At 44.8% G+C, this 23,970-nt stretch overlaps 1 protein-coding gene across 2 annotated transcripts; it reads right to left on the bottom strand.

Annotated features, from left to right (window-relative positions):
* Nucleotides 1–70: 70 nt before the first annotated feature.
* nckap5l (NCK-associated protein 5-like) lies at nucleotides 71–23,961 on the bottom strand. 2 transcript variants are annotated; one of them, XM_030055137.1, is made up of 13 exons: nucleotides 23,809–23,961; nucleotides 12,440–12,522; nucleotides 8,005–8,145; nucleotides 7,602–7,670; nucleotides 7,397–7,435; nucleotides 7,166–7,285; nucleotides 6,775–6,867; nucleotides 3,514–6,464; nucleotides 3,290–3,419; nucleotides 2,951–3,023; nucleotides 2,551–2,829; nucleotides 1,843–1,994; nucleotides 71–1,407 (listed from the first exon to the last, which is right to left on the bottom strand). In XM_030055137.1, exons 3-13 carry the CDS (start codon nucleotides 8,143–8,145, stop codon nucleotides 1,147–1,149), a joined length of 4,308 nt encoding a protein of 1,435 aa, XP_029910997.1. In that variant the 5' UTR covers nucleotides 12,440–12,522; nucleotides 23,809–23,961; the 3' UTR covers nucleotides 71–1,146. The 2 variants fall into 2 exon arrangements, with proteins under 2 accessions (XP_029910997.1, XP_029910998.1); XM_030055138.1 differs by lacking the exon at nucleotides 23,809–23,961 and adding an exon at nucleotides 23,292–23,312.
* Nucleotides 23,962–23,970: the final 9 nt, after the last annotated feature.

Genomic DNA, 23,970 nt, shown 5'->3' with positions numbered 1-23,970 from the left:
TAGCATGCGGATATTTGGTGTCTGAGTAAATGGCATATGCTATGCTTTTATAATAAATGAACACATGAAGTAAATCAAAACATTTTAATTAGAAAGTTGAAAAAATGGCAGTAGGTACATATGACCTCTATTAGCTAGAGAACAGACGGCAACAGAGATGTTGACATACGAGATATGAACATAACCTACTAAGCAAGGAGACTGCAATTTTCACAGAAAGATTACAAAAAAAGATGACTGCAAATGATGTACATTTCACTTAAAATAAATAAATAATAGAAATACTTATTCATTGAATAGTGTAGCCATTTCTCTTTTCTATGATATTATTGCTGGTATATATTACCTTTAAACGTATTATGATTTTAAAACACAGACATATTCTGACAACCTCCCTTGGTTGCAAAAGAGAAATAATCTCAACATGATCAATAAAATTTTTTACATTAAAATTGTGATACATGAGTTTAGCAATTGAATCAGACATGAACATTCTTTTTTTTTTTTTTAGGAGCTCAATGAGGAAATACCATTTTTCAGTACATTATGTTGTGAACTGATGTCAAGAACAGAATGGATGTATTGGTACAGTATGTCGGTTATTTGACTGGTCAGCGCTACAGCGCTTCCATGAAGTACATAATAAAGAACCCTCTACCAGGGTGCAAAACAAGATAGGAATGAGGCAAAATTCAGCTGAAAAAAGTACTCATATCAGGAGTGACAATTTGTGTGATAATCATTAGCTTGCCCATGCTTTTTTTGTAGTCCTGTATACATGAATAAGTGTCCACAGTCGATTTCATTGTGAAAAAGTGAAGGTGAACGACCTATATTATTTGGGTGGCTTTTGGTTTCATGTTGATTAGAAATCCTGAGGAGAAGTCCATCAATCCATCTTTCCAGTTGCAACAGAGTCACAGATGATGAGACGGCATCATCAGCAGAGTGTCCGGCAGGCATCAACAAAGCACAGTTTCTTTTCTATGTTCCTCAAAGGTGGCGGGGTCAGCAGCATCACAGCACAGCCAGCAATCAGGAGACATGTTACAAACATTGCTAGGGCTTAATGTGTGTCTCCGAGTCTCCAGACTAGTGAGCATTCGCCTCTCCAGTCCATCCGGTCCTCCCCCTTCCCCGGCCGTATCATCCTTGGCTGCCGCAGGACGACAGACTGTCATACAGAGAATCGCTGAGCGACTCAGGGGTCTCTAGGACCTGAGGGCGGCTAGGGGAGAGAGCTTCCTCTGGCCGCTCCCTGAGCAGCTCAAGCCCGGCCTCCCGACTCATCTCTGGGACGCTGGGAGTGCGAGTCTTCCCTCTGCGGCTCATCCCCGACTGAGCAGGGACGGGCAGGCTGCCTGGGTCAACCACGCGGCTGGAAGAGGGACCACCGGCCTTCACACTCTGGAGGGGCGCAGAGGGACGGAAAACGTTTTAGGTCACGTGGCGTTTTATGTAACACATTTCAGTTTAAAGAAAAAAAGAGGTTAGAGAAATCATCCAATTGTGAATCTTTAATATTAAGGGGATTAATAATTCATTTTTGAAGGGAGTGTGCTGCTGTGTTTTTACATTATGCAAGATGTGAGTGCAGATTTAAAAATGTATCCCTACTTTAAATGCTTTTCTACTGACTTCAAAGTGTTTCCAGTGTGGTGATGGCCTACATAATTCCTTTTTGCATACTGCTGCTTGGCATTGTCTGAAAAGCTACAAATAGTATATGGTCAAACAGCATAGTACTAACTGAGATCAATGTGGCTATACTGGAAGACAATCATGCAAAGCAGAAAAGTTTGGATGTCAATGAAAATCAACTATTAACCACATTCACTGTACCCCTCTGAAGGGTGAGCCGTAGGACACTGCCTCCTCCTCCTCCTCCTCCACTGCCAGGTACACCTCTGCGGGTCCTGCTGGGGTCTTCAGGTTGGGGAAGGTCCATGTTTTGGAGCGGGGGGAGAACATGTTCGCCCCATGGGCCTCTTTGTCTGCAGATATTAAAAATGGATTGATTCAAGACAAGCTTTCTTGCACCACAAACAGGTTGGGAGTTTTCCCCAAACATCAAACTGTCATCGGTTACACTTTGGATTATCAGAAAAACAAACACTGCTTAATGGCCTCCAACAACAATTTCTTTTTATCAGACACTCAACCATGAACACTCGTCTTAATTCACATTTCAAGGTGAAAAGGGTAATTAAACGGTTCAAACGATAACGTTCCCTCACATTCTCCCTCAAAGGCAATAAGCAACTCTATCTGTGCCCCTTTTCTATGCCATGCATATATTAATTTGGGCTATGGCATGTCTATAATGAAGGATATATTCACAATCGTGTTATCCTTGGGTCTTTGCATTGAAAATTAGGATATCATAAGCCCTATGTTATCCATATTTCCCTGTTAGGTAGCACTGGAATTTATGCTCTCTTTATCACTGAGTGCAGTGTAGAGTTTGAAGGCGATGTCTGTGGTACAGTAATAAACTTTTAATTGACGGTGTTTGTATGACTAGGTGTGGTTCAAACTGATTATTGTCACCTTCACGGATTACACCGGTTGTGCTCCTTCCCTCCAGCATGGAGCCGTACTGAATGGTGGGAATCAGCTGTCTGTGCGGTGCATAGCACTCCTCTTGTGAAGTGATCTCCCTGTCCAGGGTGCGGGCCCGTCGCCCAGCCTTCCCTGGGGAGCCAGAGGCATGGTGATCTGCCCCAGCCCTTGTCTTGGAAAGGCTCCTTCCCGTTGCACCACTGCTGCAGTCGGGCAGGGGAAAAGTACCAATGCCACTGTCCAGGGTGTAGGTGGAAGCACCAGATCCTGGAGAGAAGAGGCAAGGAGAACCTGTAACTCCACAGGGTGACGATGCTGACAAGCCACCTCAGAACATATGCTAACTTGTTTCCTCTCAAAAGAAAAGTTCTCAGCAGATTCGTCTTACCTGCGAAGTGCTGAGAGTGAACTGAATCTGCCAGGTTCTCGTCTGATGTGACGTTGCTGATTCTGTCTGATCCCTGCATTAAAAAAACCCCGCAGATTGCACACTGAATAAACTGAAATTCAGTTCCTTAAAACCTCAGGAAATTCAACAAAATATAGTTTGCTAAAGAGTAGGATGATAATTTTGGCTTCTTAGAAAGTTAGCGTGTAGAATCTGTTTATAACTTGTTTCACTGCATTCCTACTTTTTTGTCAAATAATTTTCACTGTTATAATGCATGTAAAATCTACAGAGATAGAGAAAACAAAGAAATGTTGAAAAGCTGTGTGACCAAAATACCTTTTCCATATCGTCTCGGCTGGTGGTGTGACTGATGACATCACTCTGCTGACTGAACACCGGCCTGGAGGTCTTACAGTCAAAGGAGAGCCGGCGCTGGGGCACACTGATCATGTCTTTTCCATCCACTCTGCAGTTAAAACACAAACACTGAGTTAAGAGCTTTAAGCCATACCTAAAGTTGTAATTTGTATCTTCAGCCAGGCTAAGAATCCTGCCCTCACCTGTTTAGTAGCTGCTGCATGAAGTTGTCAGAGCGTGCTCCTCTGTACATGACGGCCAGCTGGCCCTGAGCCTGGTCCATCACCACCTCACAGGAGTGACCCCTGCCTGACCTCTCTACGTATGCCCTCTCCTCCTCCAGGGCTCTCCTCAGTCCCTCTGCCTTCTCCATCAGAGTCGAGATGTTCAGACCCTCCACCCCTTCCTTACATCTGGTGGCCATCTTCACAGAGTCTTTCCCCACTGACGGAATGTTAATCTTCCACTCCCTCTTCTCGTCCTTGGCTTTGGTTGCGTCTGTCTTGCGGCTTAGTGCTGGGAGCTTGCTTTTCTTCAGGCCGAACCAGCTTGCAATGCCATTGGAGGCTTTCTGCTTGACCTCGGCGCCCTGCCCTCCTCTGTCCTGCTCCTGAAGCTTCAGCACATTCTCCTCGATGCCCTTCATCACCTTCTGCTCGATGGCCGACTGCGGGACGGGGACCACGTGCGGCACTTTATCCTCTTGGCTGTCCGATGTTGGAGGTCTTGGAGGAGGAGGAGGGAGACTGTCTCCATACATCGGGTTCTTTTTCCCTTTCCCACTGATCTTTGACCTTTCCTCTGATTTAGAGGAGTAGCGAGGGGCATCAGGTTTACCCCCTTTGTGGATGGAGGGGGGCTGGCAAGGTTTGGAAGGCGATTTAGGGGGCACCCTGTTGGGGCTGTTGCTGCTGTGCGGGCCAAGGCCAGGTTTAGCGCTGTAGGCCAGATTCAGGGAGCCAGGACATTTCATGTTGTTGCGTAGCACCTGGGGAGCATCTGCGTTGGGGGAAGGCAGACCTATTTTACTTTTGGGGCTCTCTGTTTTGGTCACACACAGTTCTGGTTTGACCACTGCAGGACCAGAGGGCAGAGATTTCAACCCTGGTTCATACAACTGAGATGACCCGGGGTACTTCAAACCACCGCTGCTACTTTTAGGTTTGCCATCCAAAGAGTCGGTGTATTTTGAATGTCTTTGCTCCTCTTTATGGTGCTCAGTGGACCTCTCTGCTGTCTTACTCCTTTCATCGCTATAGGTGATATTGCTCTCGTTGCACTGTGTGTTTGTATTTGCCGCGTCGACTGGCCTTAGACTCACTTGTAGATCCTCAGAGCTCCTCAGCTTGCCCAGAGCAGCCAGCCTGTCTTTGAAGGCATGGTGACTGGAATCAGCTGGGGACCTCCCTGGCCCGGTCCCCGGCCTCTTGGGGATGGATGAGGGATCGCTCCTCTTAGCTAAAGGAGGAGGGGCAGCCTGGGCGACCTCAGAACTCTGCATGGCAGTCTCCCTTGCATCTGTCTCCTGTTTGGTTCGTGCGTAGTTAGCTCTGCCCTGAACTTTGCTGAGGGCAGACGAGTTGGGCAGGCTGTGGTGGTTAACCCACACTGGGCTCTCTGTATCTTCTTCCTCATCTGATGTGGATTCTGAAGTGGAGGACGAGGATTGCTTGCGTTGAGGAGGGGGGTTGAGGACGCTCTCTGGAAGTGACTTAACTAGCTTCCTTTCACCACCACTCACCTTTGTATGGGAAGGAAGTGTGGTTCTTTTTTCAAGGCCCTGGGGTGGTTCTTCTTCTTCTCTGGAGTTGGTAGACATATCAGAGACGTTTTCATAATGAGGAACCCTCTGGGATACTTTGGGTGAGGAGGAGGAGGAAGTGGCAGGGCCCAGCTTAGGGCCAGCAGTGGCTTTAGGTGCTGAGAGGCTGCTGTAGCTTATTTCCTTAGCTGGGGGGGAGCACACATCCTCAGGCTGGGGTGGGGACGTTGGAGCTGAATGTGTGGCTGGGTAGGACTCAGACCTGGAGGGTGGTGGAGGGGGCTGCCTGCATCTTTCTGTAGTGGTAGCTCTGCGTGTGGGGACAGGAGAATGGTACACCTCGTAGTTGTTGGTGCGACAGGGGATCCTAGAGTTACGGGTGAGCTGGGGACTCAAACGGACGGGACTGGTTGAAGCCTGAGATTTCTCTCCTATGGAGGGGATCTTCAGGAACTTAAGCAATTTGGACGGGGAATTGATGGCAGCAGCTTTGACATCGCTGAGGCAGGAGGGGCTGGGGCTGAGGGAGGCATTGGCTCTCACACAGGAAGCCTCTTGGTCTGTGTCGTCTTTCTCTGGGACAGCCGAGGGGTCGGCGGACACGGAGCTGTTGAGGGACGAGAGCATCAACCCATTGTGAATGGCTTCTCTAGTTTCCATGTCACAGTGGGCAAGAGTGCTGTCCTTCATAAGAATGGGCAGGTGGGAGGCTGGATAGAAACCAGTGAGCTCTTCAGAGGCACTAGCTTTTGGACAGCTCTCTGCAGCAGCCTCCTCCTGCTCCGCTCCGAGCACCTCTGAGCTCTGATTGGCTGTTTCTGTGATTGATGAGTGGGGGGCAGCACCTGCTGTTTGCTGGTGGTTGTCATTCTTGATGCTTTGTTTTGACGGGGGAACAGACTCCACCGTTGTGCTCTTACTGTGACATTCGCTCATAGCAGCTGTGGGAACAACATGGCTCTGGGTGGTTGAGTTGGCTTTTGGAGGACTACAGACATGGTTGCATGGCTTGGGAGGACCGTCTGGGCTCCTCTTGCAGTGTAAACAGCAGGTGTTACCTCCCTCACACTTCACTGCCCCTTCACCATTGACATGCTGGTGTGTGTCACTGTCGGAACAGGAGCAGCGGCAGTGTGTGTGGTGGGCTTTGCATTGTAGTGGGAGGGGGTCCGCAGTGGCCAGAACAGTCTCTGTGGACATGAGCACCTGGCTATAGTCGCAGAAAGACAGGCTAGTGGTGGAAGGGTGGAATTTGAGAGGGTCTGTCTCCTCCATCTTGCGAAGGACCTCCAGGATATGTGCTTTCTTCTTGAAGAAGGGAGACAGAGCCTCCATGGAGGCAGCCGAGCCGCGAGGGCCTGGGGAGGCATGTTGTGTGCGGTAGCCATTTCCCTTTGGATAGAAGGAGATCTCTATCAACACACTATTCACTGCTGACACTTCAGAGTGAGCCAAACAACGTAATTCATCAAAACCCAAGACCTTTGCATGCATACGTAAAGGAAACGAGTGCAAGGGAGATTAGCTATTGAGGTCTTTCAAGCACAATAGTGGAAAATGGAGTAAATGTCAGAGCATCACCAGCTATTACGTCACACATAGGTGGGGTCCCTGGTCTGTCATTTATGTGAGTTACTCCCTCTGCTTCACTCTTCACTTGATATCTAGTAAAGTTTTGCTGCGTGGGCTTTGCAATAATCACCTTGGCTTGTGCTTCAGTCTGTGCAGGCTCCACCTGCTTGGCAGAGTCATTGTGCAGCTGTGCATTGTAGTCTGGGAGGGGTCCTGGCTGAACCTGTAACGAGAGATTCATGAGGCAATTATGATGACACTGTATACACTATGGGCTATTGTATACACATATAACTAAGAGCTACATTGTCCTGATGCCTGTTGGAACAATATAGAGCACAGGCAAAGTCAGTGAGATCCATTACAAGCACACAAGTGTGAAAGTATGAGGCCCAAGTTAAGTGGAAATCGGTGGCTCTCTGGTCTCGAGAACCACAGTTATAAAGGGTACAAAAGATGTCAAATGAATGCAACACAGTATTTTCTGAGTGATTATACAGGATGGTTTGTTGTTCATTTACCTGGTAGTGAGCAGTGGGGTTATTGGGCAGTTTCTGCTGAAAAAGCTCACAGAGTGCCCGGTTCTGTCTCTCCAGGTCAAACACTAACATCTTCAGCTTAATGCATTCCTCTCTGAGATCCTGTTTAAAGATATGCAAAGCAGGTATATAATGGGTGGACCTCAATCACTATCTGTACTATGTAAATGAAAGGAAAAACAGACCAAGAAATTTAGTTTTATGGTATGTTACCTTTTGGTTTAGCAGAGCTTGGACTACATGGTTGGCCACCTAATAATAGTGAAGAAAATATTTATATTCTGTTGATATATCCAGACTTTACAATGAACATAAATTACGGCATTAATTCCTCATGAAATTATTCTTATTTTGTGCACCATACATTGCATGCAACATTTAAACTATCTTTCAGGACAAAGTTGGAGTAAGAATTCACCTCATCCAGGCATCTTTCATAAGCCTCTCTCTGACTCTCATTTGCCAACATCAGAGCTGAGTTCTCTGCCTGTGAGGACAAAGTAAAACAACACAACTTAATTAAAAAAAAAACTTGAAGAGTGAAATACAGCAGCTGAAAATATTGGACTTAACATTTTCAGTTAACTACTTAAAGATTGTTTTCTTGTTTTTATTTATGGGCTTCCCTAAAGTGTTTAATGTGGAAGTGAAAGAGAAGATGGAAAGAGAAGAGGGGGTGGGGGAAATGCCATGAGCCAGACTTCAGCTCATAATAGCACAACTGTGTCTCAGCCACTGAGACACACTCAATTAGTTGGATTGTTCATTAGCATGTTAATTCAAATTTAGTTTGTGATGTAGAGTGTTTCTCATTCACTCACCTCCAGCTCTCTCAATCTGTCCATGAGCTCACTACTGTTGTCCTCCAGGTAGGACTCCACATCTGCCTCCTCCCCCTCCTCATCCGAACCAAAGTCCTCATCACACATTCTCTGTTCTGTCTCATCAGACATTGTTCTCATCTGCGGGAGAGAAGTTGGCCTTGTAAACACCGCCATCACACTCTTTAAAGTCAATGTTCTCATCTGCAAACATGGTGGGAAACATCAGCCACTTTGGCAGGTAACCAGCCTCCATCCAAACATCTATTCTTTCCTAAAAGCTATGTTTGGCCGGTAACATAAATTTGGAAGCCATTTGTCCTCTTGTCACTGTGACAAAATTCAACATTTTCCTGCATTGTCTGAGAGAATTTAACACTGTAGATACCATCACATTCAACTAAAACCAGATGTTCGCATTTGCAAAAGAGAGGCTAACATGTTAATCATCATTACACTTGTAAACATAAGATCTGAGTCAAGCAGTAACTGTAAATAATTTCTGTATTTGCTCAAACTTTCTCAAAGTACCACATGTGTGGGCACATATTGAAAGATGCAGTGAATGCCAGAAAGTTCAGACGATACCAGAAAAGCATTTTGAAGTCTATTTAGTTGACTTTTCCTTCGCTGACAAAGAACTGTCCTGATGCAGTGAACCCAACCCATCTGGTGCTCCAAACGGGCCAAAACTAACGCTAAGTAATGATACCATTTAGCCCAGGTCTGGTTTACATCAGCCATTATTCGCATCTGCAGGGATGACGTTAACATTGTTACCACCATTACACTCTGTTTATCCTCTGTTTACATGACAGCCACAACACTTGATTTCAACACTATTTTTGATTTAGTCCCCTTGCAGGATTTGTGACACACAGCACAAGAATGAACAACACAGTTACCATAACTACACTGCTGAGACTGTGTGTTATCTATGCTGTAGATCTGATTGTTGATTCCACACTACCTATAGGGAGGATTACCGAGCGAACGCAACACGCCGATAAGCCATCCTTCCTGCATTGCTACAGATCCTCGAATTGTACAGGAAGATAAGCCCGTGTATCCATCTTCCTCTCTTGGTCTGCAGTTTTAACAAATTCATGGATTGAACTCCAGCACCACGCAGAGCACGCTGGCTGCCTAAGTCCATGAGCATGATACACTGCAGGGTATATGGCCGAGGACCAGTCTAGCAGGCAAGCTTCCAGGTGTGTGCGTGCGTTTCTGTGTGTGTGTGTCCTTGCTGAGTGTGTGAGAGCGAAGATGGGAAGGGCCGGAAGGAGAAGCAGGTGTGGCAATGTAGACCTAGATCCTACATTCACATCTTAAAGAGTCATTAGAAGGGATAAGACAAGCCTAATTCTCTGGCTGGAGGCCGGCCCAGTCAGCAATTGGCACAGTTTCAAATAGTGCTGGACCAGACTTGGACGAGTGCTACACACAAACACAAACACAGTGTGTACATGGACACATAAATACAGAGATACACACAAACAGCACAAACCCACACAAACTCAGTAAAAAACACCACTGGGAAGCGTCCAATAGCTTGCAACGGTTTCCTAAGAAATCAACAATCCAACTGGTACAGATCTCCCAGGCCTTATGTAACTGTGGCTATTTGGGAAGCGTTTACAGGAAGATTATTGAACAGCATTGGCTTGTGGATTGTGACCCCCACAAACAAACCTGAGCAGCACCATCCAGATCGTAGGCTTCTTATTGAGCTGCAATTGACTGAACACAGCCAAAACTGCACATATAATGGAAGGCTGATCAATGCAGTCCATCTAAGAACGGAAGCAGGTATTAGCCATCCGTTTAACCTTGGACACAGGAACGTTATTGAGTGGTTATAAATACCATCTTTTCTCTTCACTAATGCACATTAAAGCTCCAGGCAGGAGGGGGAAATAACATGCACACATCTCTGTGTGTTTATGAACATTCACATGGAAATTACAGCGTGTACCAAAAGACAACAAAAGTGATGCTAAATATAACATGAAAATGCGCTGCTGCCACTGTGGCTTCTTTTCATGTGCTGAGTTAACATTGCTGGCTCTGCTGCAAACACCACTAGAAAGAAGCACCACTGGAACTACTTGTGTCCCCATTTAACTAGAACCCAACAGGCCCTTCACGTCTGAAACGACAGCTCGATGTAAGCCGTATCGATGCCCAATCAAAGGAACAATCCAAAGATCAAAGAACGCCAAGTGATTCAGCCTCTGTTAATGGCTGACTTCACATCCTCTGGAAAGAAAGAGAGGGGAGGAGAGAGAAGGAAGAGAGAGAGAGAGAGGGAGGAGAGGGAGCACTGCTGGCTGCTTTGTGAACTGCAGTATTGTCATGGTGGTGGTTTAGGAGCCCGTGACCAGCCTGAAACTCTCCACACAGAGGCCCATTGACAGAGCGAAGGAGAGGCTCAGTGTGTCCCAGTGGGATTGCAGTGCCAGGGAGCTCCTTCCACAGAGCTCGGCTGGCAGACTTACAGCCGTTGGTACTGTCAGCGCCCGATAGAGAGAAGCCCCGAGGGGAATGCAAAGCAAGCTAATGTTGCTGCTGCTCTGCAGACTCTGCTGCCGTGTGGCCTTGCTGCCTGCCTAGCTTTTTTATCACCCGAGTCTGGAACGATGCAATATTCGAAGGACATCTGTATTTGTCACTGAAAGCAATTCATCATTAAAATATGTCCTGTGGAGAATTTAAGATATATCCTGTTTCAGTGTGTGCATTCTGATAGGCTCAGAGCCTGTAATGTATGAATCTCACTCTCACACTCGAAGTGTGATAAGGAGGACAGAGGCTGTGCATTTAGTTACATCTTACTGTCCAGATTATCAAAGCCATTAAGCATACAATATACCCATTTTTAATAAAGTTAATTTGATATAATCCTCTGATAATACACAATATTAAAACACTGTGTTCTTAATGGAGAAAACCATTACAAGTCTATACAGGTGAGGTAGCACGCCTAAAGGGGTTTTGAAAAAAACATCTCACCTCAAAACAAAACAAAATACCAGATGACGAGCAAAAGCACAAATTAATTGGATAAGAAACAACATAAAGGAACAAAATCAGTAGGACAAGTACAGGAAATAAATTTCATTAAAAATGGCCTTATGAAATAAAACCATAAGGGAAGGGAGAGTGTGATAACGAGTGTAACCTTTATGCATGGCCAGCAACAAGCTTAAGCTGTCGACTCTGCAGAAACAGGGACTTCACAGACAAATCAGGCTTAATCACATTTAAGATGAAATATAATTTTTTCACCGCTGTGTCTGTATTACCACTTAACTGGGCGTAGAATAATTCTTTACATCTGGCAAAACCATGATTCCACTGTCAAAACATAATTAGCCACTACTGGGGACTGCTGGTGACCTGGTCAAATCAAACCTGCCTATTGAACATGCAATCAAATCAATCAATGGAACAGAAAACTGCATGCTTAAATCAATACACATACACAAAACATGATATTTACATCTGCATTGGTCTAAAGCAGCAAAAGCTTAGGAGTAAAAATGAAATATGCATTGTAGGAGGAATAAAGTTTTCTTTGTCAAAATGAAGAGCTAGGACAAATTACACAAGTGTGGATGCTAGTAATTGATAATTAAAAAGGGAAAAGGAGGTAGGCAACAAACTGACAGATGAGAGGGCCAAAGTCATCATATGGCTTTGTCTTGTTTTTGAAAACCAACCCTTCCCAAAACACAGCCACTAAATCAGACACTGCAAGTGTAAACAAAGTGCAGCGAGGCGCAGCGCTCGCAGATTAAAGCTCCAATCGTTGAACAAAACAAGCAGGATCATGTGTTAGCCTCAGAGCCAAGCGAGCATGTAGTGTTTTTGTTCTTCCTAAAATGGCTGTAAAATGGATACCTGCATATAAAAAAAAATGTATGCTCCAGGGACATTTGTATGCATCTGCTGGGGAACAAAAAATGTGTAACTCTATACCAGAAGCAAACTGATGTGTCGTCTATTGTAAACAAATAGCCATGGCATCTTTTTTAAAGAAGTGCCCAGCAGCAATAGGTAGCGAGGTCAGTTTTCATGGGTGGATACCACTGTAATAGAATGCACTTTTTTATCTGCAGTAAACAAAAACTATAAGCCAATGACCCTGATGACAAATAGACAGAAACACAAAGAGAATGAAATGGGACAGGAGCTTCTGGAGCCAAGGCAAAGATCATTTCCACTTCAGCTAAATTCAGCAAGCAGATGTTCAACAGAGGCCTACAAAAACACTACCGGCACACGAAATGGTGAATTCATACATGAAAAGGCTCATGGACTCATTCCAAATACTGCACAGAAAAGTTAATTTGCTTTTTGACTAAATATAGAAGTGGCAAACCATTATTCTATTTGTATGCGACATATACACACACGCACACACACTCACCTGTGATATCAGCTCCCTTTAATATCCTTGAAGAGGAGTCAATCTCCTGTCAGGTGCCTCTGTCTCCCAACAAAACCAAGGAGCTGTGGGAGAGAGAAAACAAAAGCGTATATTTTTTTTTAACCTGCAAAAGCTCTTTTCTCTCATTCTTTTGCTCACTCCCTCCACGCTCCTCCACCGGAGTTTGGGACGAGAACCCTCTTGACATCTCTGCCAATCCTATTTGTGTCTCTTCCTGAATCCTCCATGACAGAACTGCTCGTCTGTGGCTCCTAATAAGTCCTTGAGAAGTTGTCATTTGATGACAGGGGCTTGGGAGCGGGTTGCGGCGGGGGGCCTTAGACCAATGTCACCTCTGTGCTGGGCTGTGGCAGGCTGATGCCGCGGCCTTCCCTCGCTCTCCGACTGAACAGGAAACCAGGAGGAGAGGAAGAATCTCCATTGCCCAGGGGAGATACCAGCGCATAGCAGACGCCAGCCATGCCAAGACCACAAGCCCCCACTGCTCTCTATCTCACTCTCTCCCTCTCTCCCTCCCTCTCTCTTCCTCAATCTCTCCCCCTCTCATCTTTCCTTTCATCTCTGAGTCATTGTAAAGTGTAATGAAAGAAAGATAGATGAATAATTCAGCAGACACAGCGTTTAAGAACTCCCCTTTTATGTCCTTCTGATAACACAGGACACATAGACTGTAGTCACTGTGCACAATACAATGATTTTTTTTTTTTTAAATCCTAGTTTCCAGTCTAATGTGGGATTCCCCATTAAGTGTTAATTATGTTCGGTTTCAACAAAGCTTTCATTTATATCCTAGATGAGGCAGGGCTGTCTGCCGCAGCACGGCTTCAGTCGAGTGTGCCAGTGTAGTATCTCATCACTCTGGATATCTTTAGGCACCGAGCTACGACATTAACTCTTCATTTCCAGAGCAGTCTATTGGGAAATAGGGCCTGATCCTTTTAGATCTTGTCAAACTGAAATGGGATTAGAGGTGTTGAGCATCTGCCTTCTCAATCTGGGTTTTAATAAAGCCAGAGCGGGCAATCTAAATATGGTCTGGCTCTGTCCTCCTTGGTCCACCTGGTCCTGTGATGCCTGTGATCTGTGATCCCTGTTATGTGCAGACACAACAGCACATCACAGAGACATGCACAAAAAACAGGAGGGGGGGAAAAAAACATCGCAAAATACACAAAGATTGACATGACTTTTTTGGTACATTTATTTTCCCAAGGTGGATTTACTTTCTGGTGGCAGGACACTAAAGAGAAGAGAGGTGATGCTGAGTGAAAGCCCTGTGAATGACGCTCGGGTTTTTAGAGGTGCTGAGGTTTGGGGAGATGCTGCAGATGAGGATGAGCAGACGATATTCATGGAATGAGGGCAAGGCTGAAAAAATTTCAAAGGCGACTGAGCCGAAGCAGAGAGGAGAAATGCACAAAAGCTTCTTAAATCATGTCAGTCACACACTTGGGGATTTGGCATAGGCAAGGCCGTCTCAGGATATGTCAAACACCACCCTTTCCATCTGCCAATCTGGAAAGGCACAGATTGAAGTTCTCGCTGTGTAGGCAAAGTGTGTAGGCGGGAGATGTAAACAATGTGACAAAAAAACTAAATCCTCAGACGGAGGAATTAAACAAGAATTGAGAAGGCTGAATCCTTCCCCAAAAATGTAGGCCAAAGTGGCTTTTTTACACACACCATTAGCACACCATTGTCTGCATCAATAATATAGGCTAGATGAAATTTCAGATAAATATTAAACAGGAGGGGTACGGGCAAAGAGCGTAGACAGAATCAGGCTGGCGGGGTCCCTCGCTGCTCCTTCCCGTCTGATGTTTGGCAATATGAACCGAGACAAATCGTACACAAGCAATATTTGGGATGAGAGGGGGAGGCAGTGAAGATGGGGTGGGGGAGGGGCTGTAGGAGGGGAGCTCCCTTCCCAAAAGGCCTGAAAGGTTGGATCAGCGCCATGTATGTCTGAGAGTAATCAAACAGAACGGTGGCCCTTGCTAAGATCCTTCTAAATCTCTGCCAGGCAACCTCTGCACACAGCCATCCCCAAAAACAACTGCACTACAGGCCCACCATCTTTAATACAGCAGAAACTGTGTTTTTTTTCTTTTTTCACATATTCAACGACAGGCAACATTTAGGCTTTGTGTGGTGCATCTCTCACCACCATATCCGATTGGCAGATTTATGACACATTGTTATCTGTCACCAAAACAATCTCTGCATGCTCCCGTGTTGTTTCAGTAAAGATGAAACAACACAGTGTGTGCATGGTTCGCTGTTGTCCCAAAATGTAGGCTAGCCCACGGATGCCAGGATCCTCACACTAACCTAAACACACACAAACACACACACACACACAGAGCACAGCAGTCCTGCCCTGAGGCGTCAACTCACGTCCATTCATGTCCATCTGCTGGTCAACTCTATAAAACTACCATATCATGTGTTCTTCCTGTGTCACATCACTTACTTCACATACAAAATCATTGTTCAGACTACATCCGCTTCACACAGAAACACTGTGCGACAAGCAGAGAGAGCGAGAGGCACAGAAAATACAGTGTCAGCTAACGACCGCATCAATATTTACAGTTTTTATTCCCCTCACATCTACAAATTTTGGGTCAGCTCACCTTGCTGCTGCTGTCTTCTCTGTCATCCAGTCAGCGCATCCGAGATCTCCTCACAGATTGAAATGTAAAGCACCCCCCTCCAAAAATAAAAAATAAAAAAACAACACAAGGAGGCCACAACCTTACATTTGGGTTTTCCGACTGAGCGGGGGATATTCCCGCCCCCCGTGAAGACTGCCGTCACCCTCTGTGTCAAGGAAGCCGGTTTCCTCTACGCTACAGCTAGAAAAGGCCTGTCCTTGGGCATGTGCATTGTGTGTATGTCTGTGCTGTCGGCAGAGGCTGCCATGTCTCCCATTGTTCCAGGGCGAGTGAGGCAGGCTTCCTACCCCAGTAGACCCTGCCTACTACAACAGCTGTGGACCAGCCCCCACCTCTCCTGTGCTCTCCCTCTCCCTCTCCCCTCCTCCTACAACTCCTTCCCCTCTGCCTATGCTGCTGCTGCTAAACATTAACCCTACAGCTGCTGGCTCGGGCCATAAAGAGGAGAGGAGGGGGGTTATATTTCAAAAGAGACCCTAGCATGTAGCGGACAAAGAAACGCACAGAGAGAGGATATCCAGCAGCCGCGACAGACTGATAGAGTTCCACACAGAGCCATTCAGTGCCCTAGAAAGAACACAGGCTCTGTACTAAGAGGATTTTCTTTCTCAATCACATTGGTAATAAGTGTTGGACTCAGTCCCGCGTGACTATGCTGAGGAGAATAATAGTAATTTATATATATTTATGTGCGCGTGTGTGTGTGTGTGTGTGTGTGTGTGTATACATATGCATATACTAAGTCATCTAACATCTAATATTAGAATACTTTCAAATTTATGCTAAAGGGTTATGTTGTATCTCTCATGCTCATCTTAGCAAATGAGTGCTGTGGCATTAACTGGCAGTGGGACTACATTTGGCTTTCTACGTCTCATACGTGTCTGTGTCTTGCCTGTAGTATGCTGGTCAGCAGTGTAAAGCTATTGTAAAAGCTTGGCTCTCCAGGTTTTCACCCTGCGTGACTCATCTGTGGTTTAATGAAGCCACATCATCCCCCATACCTCCAGACATACCAGACACACTTACCCAGTCTGATGACAAAATGACTGATGGACGGCAAGGCAGCACCAACAAGGGGAGGAAAACACGGGTTTCATGACTGCATTGTGGGAAGCTAACACAATCAAGTAGAAATGCTGGGTAAACACATCCCTGCTGCTGCCTCTGCAATTATTCAACAGCAAAAATGTAAACAACATATATATACATATACTTTGGCTGACATTTGAAAGTTGGGCTATTCTATTCCTCATTTGACCCTAATTGAGTAGACAAGAGACCTGACCTGAATCGACTTCGGACCAGACCAGACCTCATCTGGTCAAAATCAAGTGCCCCGGGGTGCTCTCATGAATGTCAGTTGTTTCAGGCCATCGTAAAATACATTTGACCAGGACAGTGTCGCCAGTTTGGCGAATAAGGACTTGCCCCAGATACCCAGATTTTCAATTATCATTTTATATGTATACCAAAAACTCTGAACTGAGCAAAGCCAGGACATTACTTCAAGATAAATGTCAAACAAACAGAAAGCCAACAAATTCAATATGGAAAATCTCATACAACATAGACAAAAAAATGTTGCCTGAGATAACAATATAAGGAAACTGCCCGCCAGGCAAGATAAACAGGGCATCAAGAAGCAAACACAACCTAGAAACAACGCACTGACACTGGGCTTCACATCAAAAATCACCAGGATCAAAAGACCTTGTGTTCAGTGAGGATTTTATCCTCTTATTACTAACACATATGGCAGCGGCACTAAGTCCCTCCACCAGCCTCTAATCTGAGTCCACCTAGTGGTCAAAAAGGAGAACCAGCAGGACAACTACAGGGCTGACCATCACTGCTTCTGCCTATGAATGAAAGTATTTTTTTTTTTTTAATCACAAGCACAACACACCCAGAGGAGTTTGTCATGCCGGTGCAGAGACATGTCAGTGACTCAGATACTGGTACAATATACATGATGGAGGACTACACATATCAACTGACAAAGTGAATGAAGGACTGTGGGGGATTGGCATAACTCTGCTATGCCAGACATTAATGCACACAGACATCTGTATACCATGAATGGGAAATTGAGGGACTAGATGCCCCTTTAAGAGGGTCAAAGGCTGAGCAGGCTGACATGACCTGAATGAGAGGCAGTCACATGGTCCCCTGGAGCTAACACAGGGGAAGGAGAATAACTCTCAACATAAAAGGCCTATTGTCACCCCCTCTGAGATCCACTTTACCCAAGTGAGGATCTTCACAAACTATTCAAGTACTCAGTGGCGATGTTAACACAGATGAGAGCTACACATAAGAAAGTCAAGGAGTGTTAATACAGGGGTCATGGTACAAGAAAACATGCTTACAAACTTGTTGAGAAGAACTACTCAAACAAGGTTACAGGAAGTGAGCACAGGATGAGGAAATTTGACTGACTTGGAATTCAATGCAAACAACATGTAAAGCAAGCCGGTGTCATCACACAGACACTTGTCTTTGAGTTTTCAAACAAGCAGTTTCCATACACAAGGTGTATGGAGGGGGGACCAGCTCAAGGTGCCCTGATTACATAAGATGCCACAAAAAAATCATTCACCCTCCTCAACAAAGAAGAGTATTGTAACTTAAAAATGTGCAAAGATAAGGAAATGCAATGGTCCATTGGCAGATGGTCTGTCTTGACCGCTCTCATTTCAGGGCAGCGGGCAGCCAGTGTGAAGGGAGCTGTCAGGGGAACTCAGAATTAGAGTTGTAAATCAGGCTCATGGGGTACAAACCCCCATTGAGGGGCAGACAGTTTAATGGGCAGTAATGTGCACAGCTCCATGTGAGGTGGAGGGCTAATCCACCTACAAGAAATGTGACACTCACTCCTCGGCTGGGAGATGGGCAGGGTCTACAGCTGGGGCTGTAAAAAACCCAGTGGTGTCAGAGGAGGCCTCTTGTGTTAATTTGCATGTAGTCTTGGCTTGGTTGAACCTCATTATGAAGTCAGGAGTCGTAGCTAGTGAGCCATCATCAGCAGTAGTCTGGGCTGCTGATCTTAGCTATTTGTACAATCTATGCACAGCCAAAAGAAATTACCTTCACATGTACTAAACTTTGGAGGAAACTTTTTTTAATCACAATCTCATTCTGTAGCCACGGTGATCTTAATAAATCCCTAACAAGCGAAAAGATTCAAAGTATGCCCTTCAGTTCATTTCTGTAATCATAAAAGCCCAGTAATGAAAACCATTTGTCATGGCCCCTATAAAGACAGGTTTCATACCACTGTAAATGCTCTGGGGAGAGGTGGTGTCCCCTTGCCAACCAGACTACGAGCTGTGCAACCAGACTGCTAGAGGAACAATTGAATTTTGTCCAGTTCCACACAAGATTTCCATGTGTGTCAGCAAATGTCTTTACTACCTGATCCTCAGTGAGTCATATTAACATCAAACTGCTGAACCCTGACATGCCTGGAAAAAATGTGATTGTGTTGAACAAGACACACGATGGCCAGACAAGTTAATCTAGGTCACAGGCTAGTCCGTAGAGTTGCTATAGCAGTATGGTCGCGGTCTAAAGGAAAGGCAAGACCAGGCATGTAGAGAACAATGACACCAGAACAGAGGAGGGTGAAGAGGCGCGTGAGCGGTTTGGCAATGGGCAGTCTCTCCACATCTGGCCACCAGGCGCAGTGGCTCAGACTCGACCAGAAGCCCATATAGCACTATCTCAGCTGAGCCAAGCATGCTCTCCTCCTCATCATCCACATCCTTTTCCCAAGGTTGGGCCAAGAGGAAGACCTATTTATGGTACAGAATAAAAGATATGGAGAGTCCATTGAAAAGAAGGGTATATATGGAAATCCTTATTAGAGGCGATGCAGAGCACTCCAGATGATCCTCTCTCTCTATTACAACAATAGTAAATGGTCAGCGGCAGTTTCCATGGGAAAAGAGTAGCTCACTGTATACTGAAGGCATACAGACTGTGTTCATGGTGAGGGTCTGAAACAGGAAGCTTGTGAGAATTTCAAAACATTCAAGCACTGGCAGATCCAGAGCTCACTTGAGCACCTTGTGGGAGTGGGTTTATGGATTGGGGGATGGATGGTGGGGGTGCAAACAGCACCTCAATAACAACTTATTTTAAGACAAATGAAAATAAACTGCAGGGTGCACAAAGGAACACTGTTCAATGCAGAGGATACAAGACAGCCTATATATAGACAAAGCTCTGTGGGTGTTATTCTTTACCCAGGTTATTACAGATTGCACTGCAATGAAAATTTGAGTTCACGATAGATTGTGCTTGCGTATAAGAGAACAAAATTATGGCCATTTACTCCCTTTTTGGCCAAACAGGATGAGGTAGTGACCTGGCTTGCTTGAATTGATTAAAGCTACATTCCAAGCCATATTTTCTCTGGCCAGACTGATGAATTGAATATTTGTTACAGCTGCAGCTAAAGCAGTGTTTTGCCAACTTCAATGTTTGTGTGACCACGGATTCCTCTGTAGGGTGGATTTTGAATCCACCCTACAGAGTCCTCCCTGAGTCCTCTGCATTTGGTGGTAGCTCTGTGCTCACACACTATTAGAATTCCTGAAGCATATTCAATCATACATATTTCAGAGGCCATATTCTTACACAGCAGGCTCCAAGACAGTTTGTGTAAAGAGAAACACACACACACACACACACACACACACACAGGGCCAAGGGTTTAAGTTGTTCTTAGTAACTTCTTTAGCTAGGATTCCAGTTGACATGCATACAAATAAGCGCCAACTGCTTTGAGGTGAGGTGGCTTCGGTTCAAAAGGAAGAAAACAAAAGGCTGTGAGGGGAAACAATGCAGGCGGCGATAATTCCTTTCATCTAAATATCTGCATTGTGTGTGCGTGTGTGTGTGTGTGTATGAAAACAGCAATGAACATGATGATGTCTTGGGGAGATCTCAGCCAGCCTTGCCTCCTGCTGTGAGTTCTGTCGGATTGCACCAACTCCTTGGGGTAATTGATGAATATTTCTAGATGCTAATGTGAGCTCCAGAAGTGCCTTTGCTGTATAACCATGGTAACTACAGTACCTGCATGCATCAGAAAAGCAGGGCGATGAAGGGCTGAACTGATAACTGATAAGGAGGGGTCCCAGCCCCAGCCAAGCCTATCTTCAAAGCGTGGCCATTTATGCAGAGGGAAGGCCAAGCCACAGGGTGGATACCAGAGAGATAGGCCTCGGCTGCAGGAGGCTCTGACCTGTCTGCGCACCCCTACGACACATCAAACTGACTGAATTATTGTCCAGTTGCTCTTTCCTCCTTGTAAAAGCAGTCAACTATGACCTAATAAAGTGATAATTTCACAAGGAGACTGACCTTGAACGTCTGTCGGCAGTTATGCCGAAGGTCTTTTGCTCCATATAACCCACAATTTGCCCACAACATTATCTCAAGCAGCCTGTGTTATTGTCTCAACAGATACAGCTATGTGTTGTGGGGACTTGGTGCCGTCTCCAGTGGGAGCGCTTAAAAACCCAAACTGATTTTGTTAACAGAACCAACAGCTGGATTGTAAACACTTACTCCCTGCTGTGTTTCCCCTCTTATAATAAAGTCTTTAGACCGTATGTGGCGTCTATATGAGCCTGCTGCAACAAGATGTGGGACACAAAAGCACACAGAACATCTGTGAGCAATTAAAGGCGAACAGGGTGAGCGAGCACTTATACTGCCCATTACACTTGAATAAGTCACTGGCTCTGCTTTTCATGATGTAATGCGGCACAGCTTGGATATGCAATCTCAAAGTTGCACTGGGACAGCGCTTTCACAAAACTTCAATCAAGCTGGAGACATGCACACAGCGCTTGCACACTGACACACACCATAGATGTAATCTGCAGAGTAGAAAAAGCAGAACCACATTTATCCAATCTCCTCGGCAGCAATGAGGTTATTCATATATGTTCATGGCACCAATACACCCTGATGTTCATAACCAGGCTTTACTCAAACGTGAAACACACATGCTATACATTCTGGACTGCTCTGTGCCTGCAGATCTCATGTTCAAATGTTTTCAGCTACACACATCATCTGAAAAATTCCAAAAATTCCATACAAACAACAGAGCAGGCTATAATTCTATATTGCTGCATTTTTTCTGCTCTCTTGGTAGACTGCCCAGTTTGGACATTTGGAGGTTTGAATAAACAGAATTCACCTGTAAACAAATGACTTCTGTTATGGTAATAATACAAATGACACTGCTGTGGAGTTCAGTTCCCTGTTGGTTCAGATATATATTTAGATCACTATCCTTTCTTGGTCCTCTAACCCTCTTGTTTGCCTAATGGTGCAGTTTACTAATCAAGTCACAGTTTAGATAGGCCTCTGTGCCATATAATCTCTGAGGGAATCTTTTTATGTGGAATTTCCAAAAATGGGAAACAGCAGCATTACATCAACAGACAATTTGGAAGGGTATGAGGGCTACGTCATTTTTCTTCTAAGCAACATAACGAAAATACAGCTGACAAATATTCATAAAACATTTCATGAGATCTCCAGTTAAACTTAAATATTTTAGCCCAAATTTATTTATGAAAACCTGTAATTCCGGAGGAAGGATAAAATCCCTCTTTATTTTTACCAGCCTAAAACTTGGTCTTTGTACAGAAATGATGAGACAATCAATGAGGTTTTGCCTGGCCTAAACCCAACAGGCACAAATCATCAGGCATGCACGCTGCAAAAAGACTCTGTAACAGCTAGGAAACGTCCGCTGAGAAACTTCCTCTCAATCTGTGAGTATAGGTTTACAAATTGCCGAGGTTAGTGGTAAACATGTTTTATTGCAAATAAAATCCCTCTTTATGTGAAAAAGTAACAACCCACTCCTCATGATCAGACTGTCATTCAGAAAATCTAGAGGTCAACACGTTCGCTGAAAAGCTGTATTGTTTCAGGCTGTTTCAATAACACATTTTCACTGCCCATACTGATCCAGAGTCCTATAGGAGTGCCAATCCATTCCACTACTTATACTGAATAATGCAGACGACACTTAAACATTGGCTTGGAATTATTAGACAAAATACTTCATGCTGGAAACCATTTTCCTCCATTAGACACATCTGCCTTCCTTTGTGTGAAACGAGCACCATATATCCTCACTTTCAGGAAAATTCTTGTGCTACAAATATTTCTTGACAATGAATTGTTGTATTGGAGAAATGGACTAATACTGATCCCATATTTTGGTATCTGCTTGATATCCAATAACTATACAACTGTACAGGTGCATATTTTGTCCTGTTTCATTTTTTTTCCCGTCGATGGTCAGTGACACTGACAATGTATCATCAGTGGTATTCTGATCAATTTCAGGCTGCAAATAAAATAATGAATTCTGCCCATTTACTGAAATCACACCACTCACCACATCCTCCCGGTATATTCACAATGACCACCTTCATTTTGTTTTGCTCTCACTTCATGCTGCTCACTTCCCCTCTGGATACGTGTTAAAGAATCGCATTGTGAACATGGAGCTCACAGAGTTTGCGCCTCTGGTCATCATGACAGTTTCTTAGTCTTGTTACCGAGCACAATAAATGTGAGGGAAATGGTAAAACTGCAGACAACATTGCTGCAGCTAGTGACGTAGTGATAAATGAGGGCAAACTATGACCTCCAGGCAGGGATCATGCAGGGTAAACAACCACCAATATTAACAAAAGTAGATTTTCAGAAACCTTCCAGGCTAATTTGATGGCCTAATGCTCTTCAAATAGGCTAACTTGTATCACTGATGGAAATGATGTTGTGTTAAAGATTTAGTCTATGTTTGGCAACAACTGTGAGAAAACTATTCTGCAAATAAAAGGTGGAGAAACAGGTTTTCCATGTGTTCACCCTCCATTACATCCCCGCTGCAGACACATCCAAAGCTTACTCAGCAACACACTAATGCAATCCTAATTTTTGACTTAAAATGGTGGAATATCACTTTAACTTTGCCTCCAGCTCCTGCCTGGTATTGCTGGAGACTGCACTCTGAGGCACATTATTTCCAATAAAAAAAAAAAAGATAGAAAAACAAAAGGAAAAAGCTGACAGTCTGCATCTATGTGAAGTGAAACCTGAAAACGTACCGTTAGCACAGTCACAGACCTGCACGGCAGAGTTGACAGTTCCTTTTCCATGTTCCCTTTTCGGATTTGAGCCTTTAAAGACGAGGCTGGACTGCGGCACAACAATTTTAGCTAGCGTTTAACACACTTCAGCAACCCATATATACACTGCATTCAAGTGGAGGACGTGTGCTGAGGAAAATGTGATTTTTCTTCTTCTTCTTGGGGACAAGGCAGGCCCTCCTAACCCACCGAAATTTGGTCCCCTCCAACATGAGCAATACTGTTACGCCCTTGACTCACAACCAGGCAAGAAAATGGGAAACATGAAGGCATTTTAATGTTCATAACACGCTAAAACCGTACGCATGTGAAGCAGCATTAGCATAGGTGGACCTTTCCAATTCAGCTGGTGTGAAAAAGGAAAAGCATGCTAGGTTCACTGTCGGTATTCCAGCAAATCTCTCCCATCTACAGCACCGACCAGGCTAGCGTTACAGGACATGAAATGGCATTTTTCCCCTGTATTAAAACTCACCTCATTTGGTTGGAAATTGTCGAGGACGACCTTTGTGAGCCATGACGCCTAAAAATGAAATTACGCTAGTTTTTTGTTAATAAGTTGAATTCATTTTGTAGCGGTGTCCTCTCCTCTGCAGCAGCCGCTTTCTTTCTCTCCCTCAGCGCTTGGTGTTTGGGT

This window comes from Myripristis murdjan, chromosome 7 (assembly GCF_902150065.1).
Source record: "Myripristis murdjan chromosome 7, fMyrMur1.1, whole genome shotgun sequence".
NCBI lineage: Eukaryota > Metazoa > Chordata > Actinopteri > Holocentriformes > Holocentridae > Myripristis > Myripristis murdjan.
The sequence above is the reverse complement of the archived record's forward strand: the minus strand, read 5'-3'. Positions and strand labels throughout refer to the sequence as shown.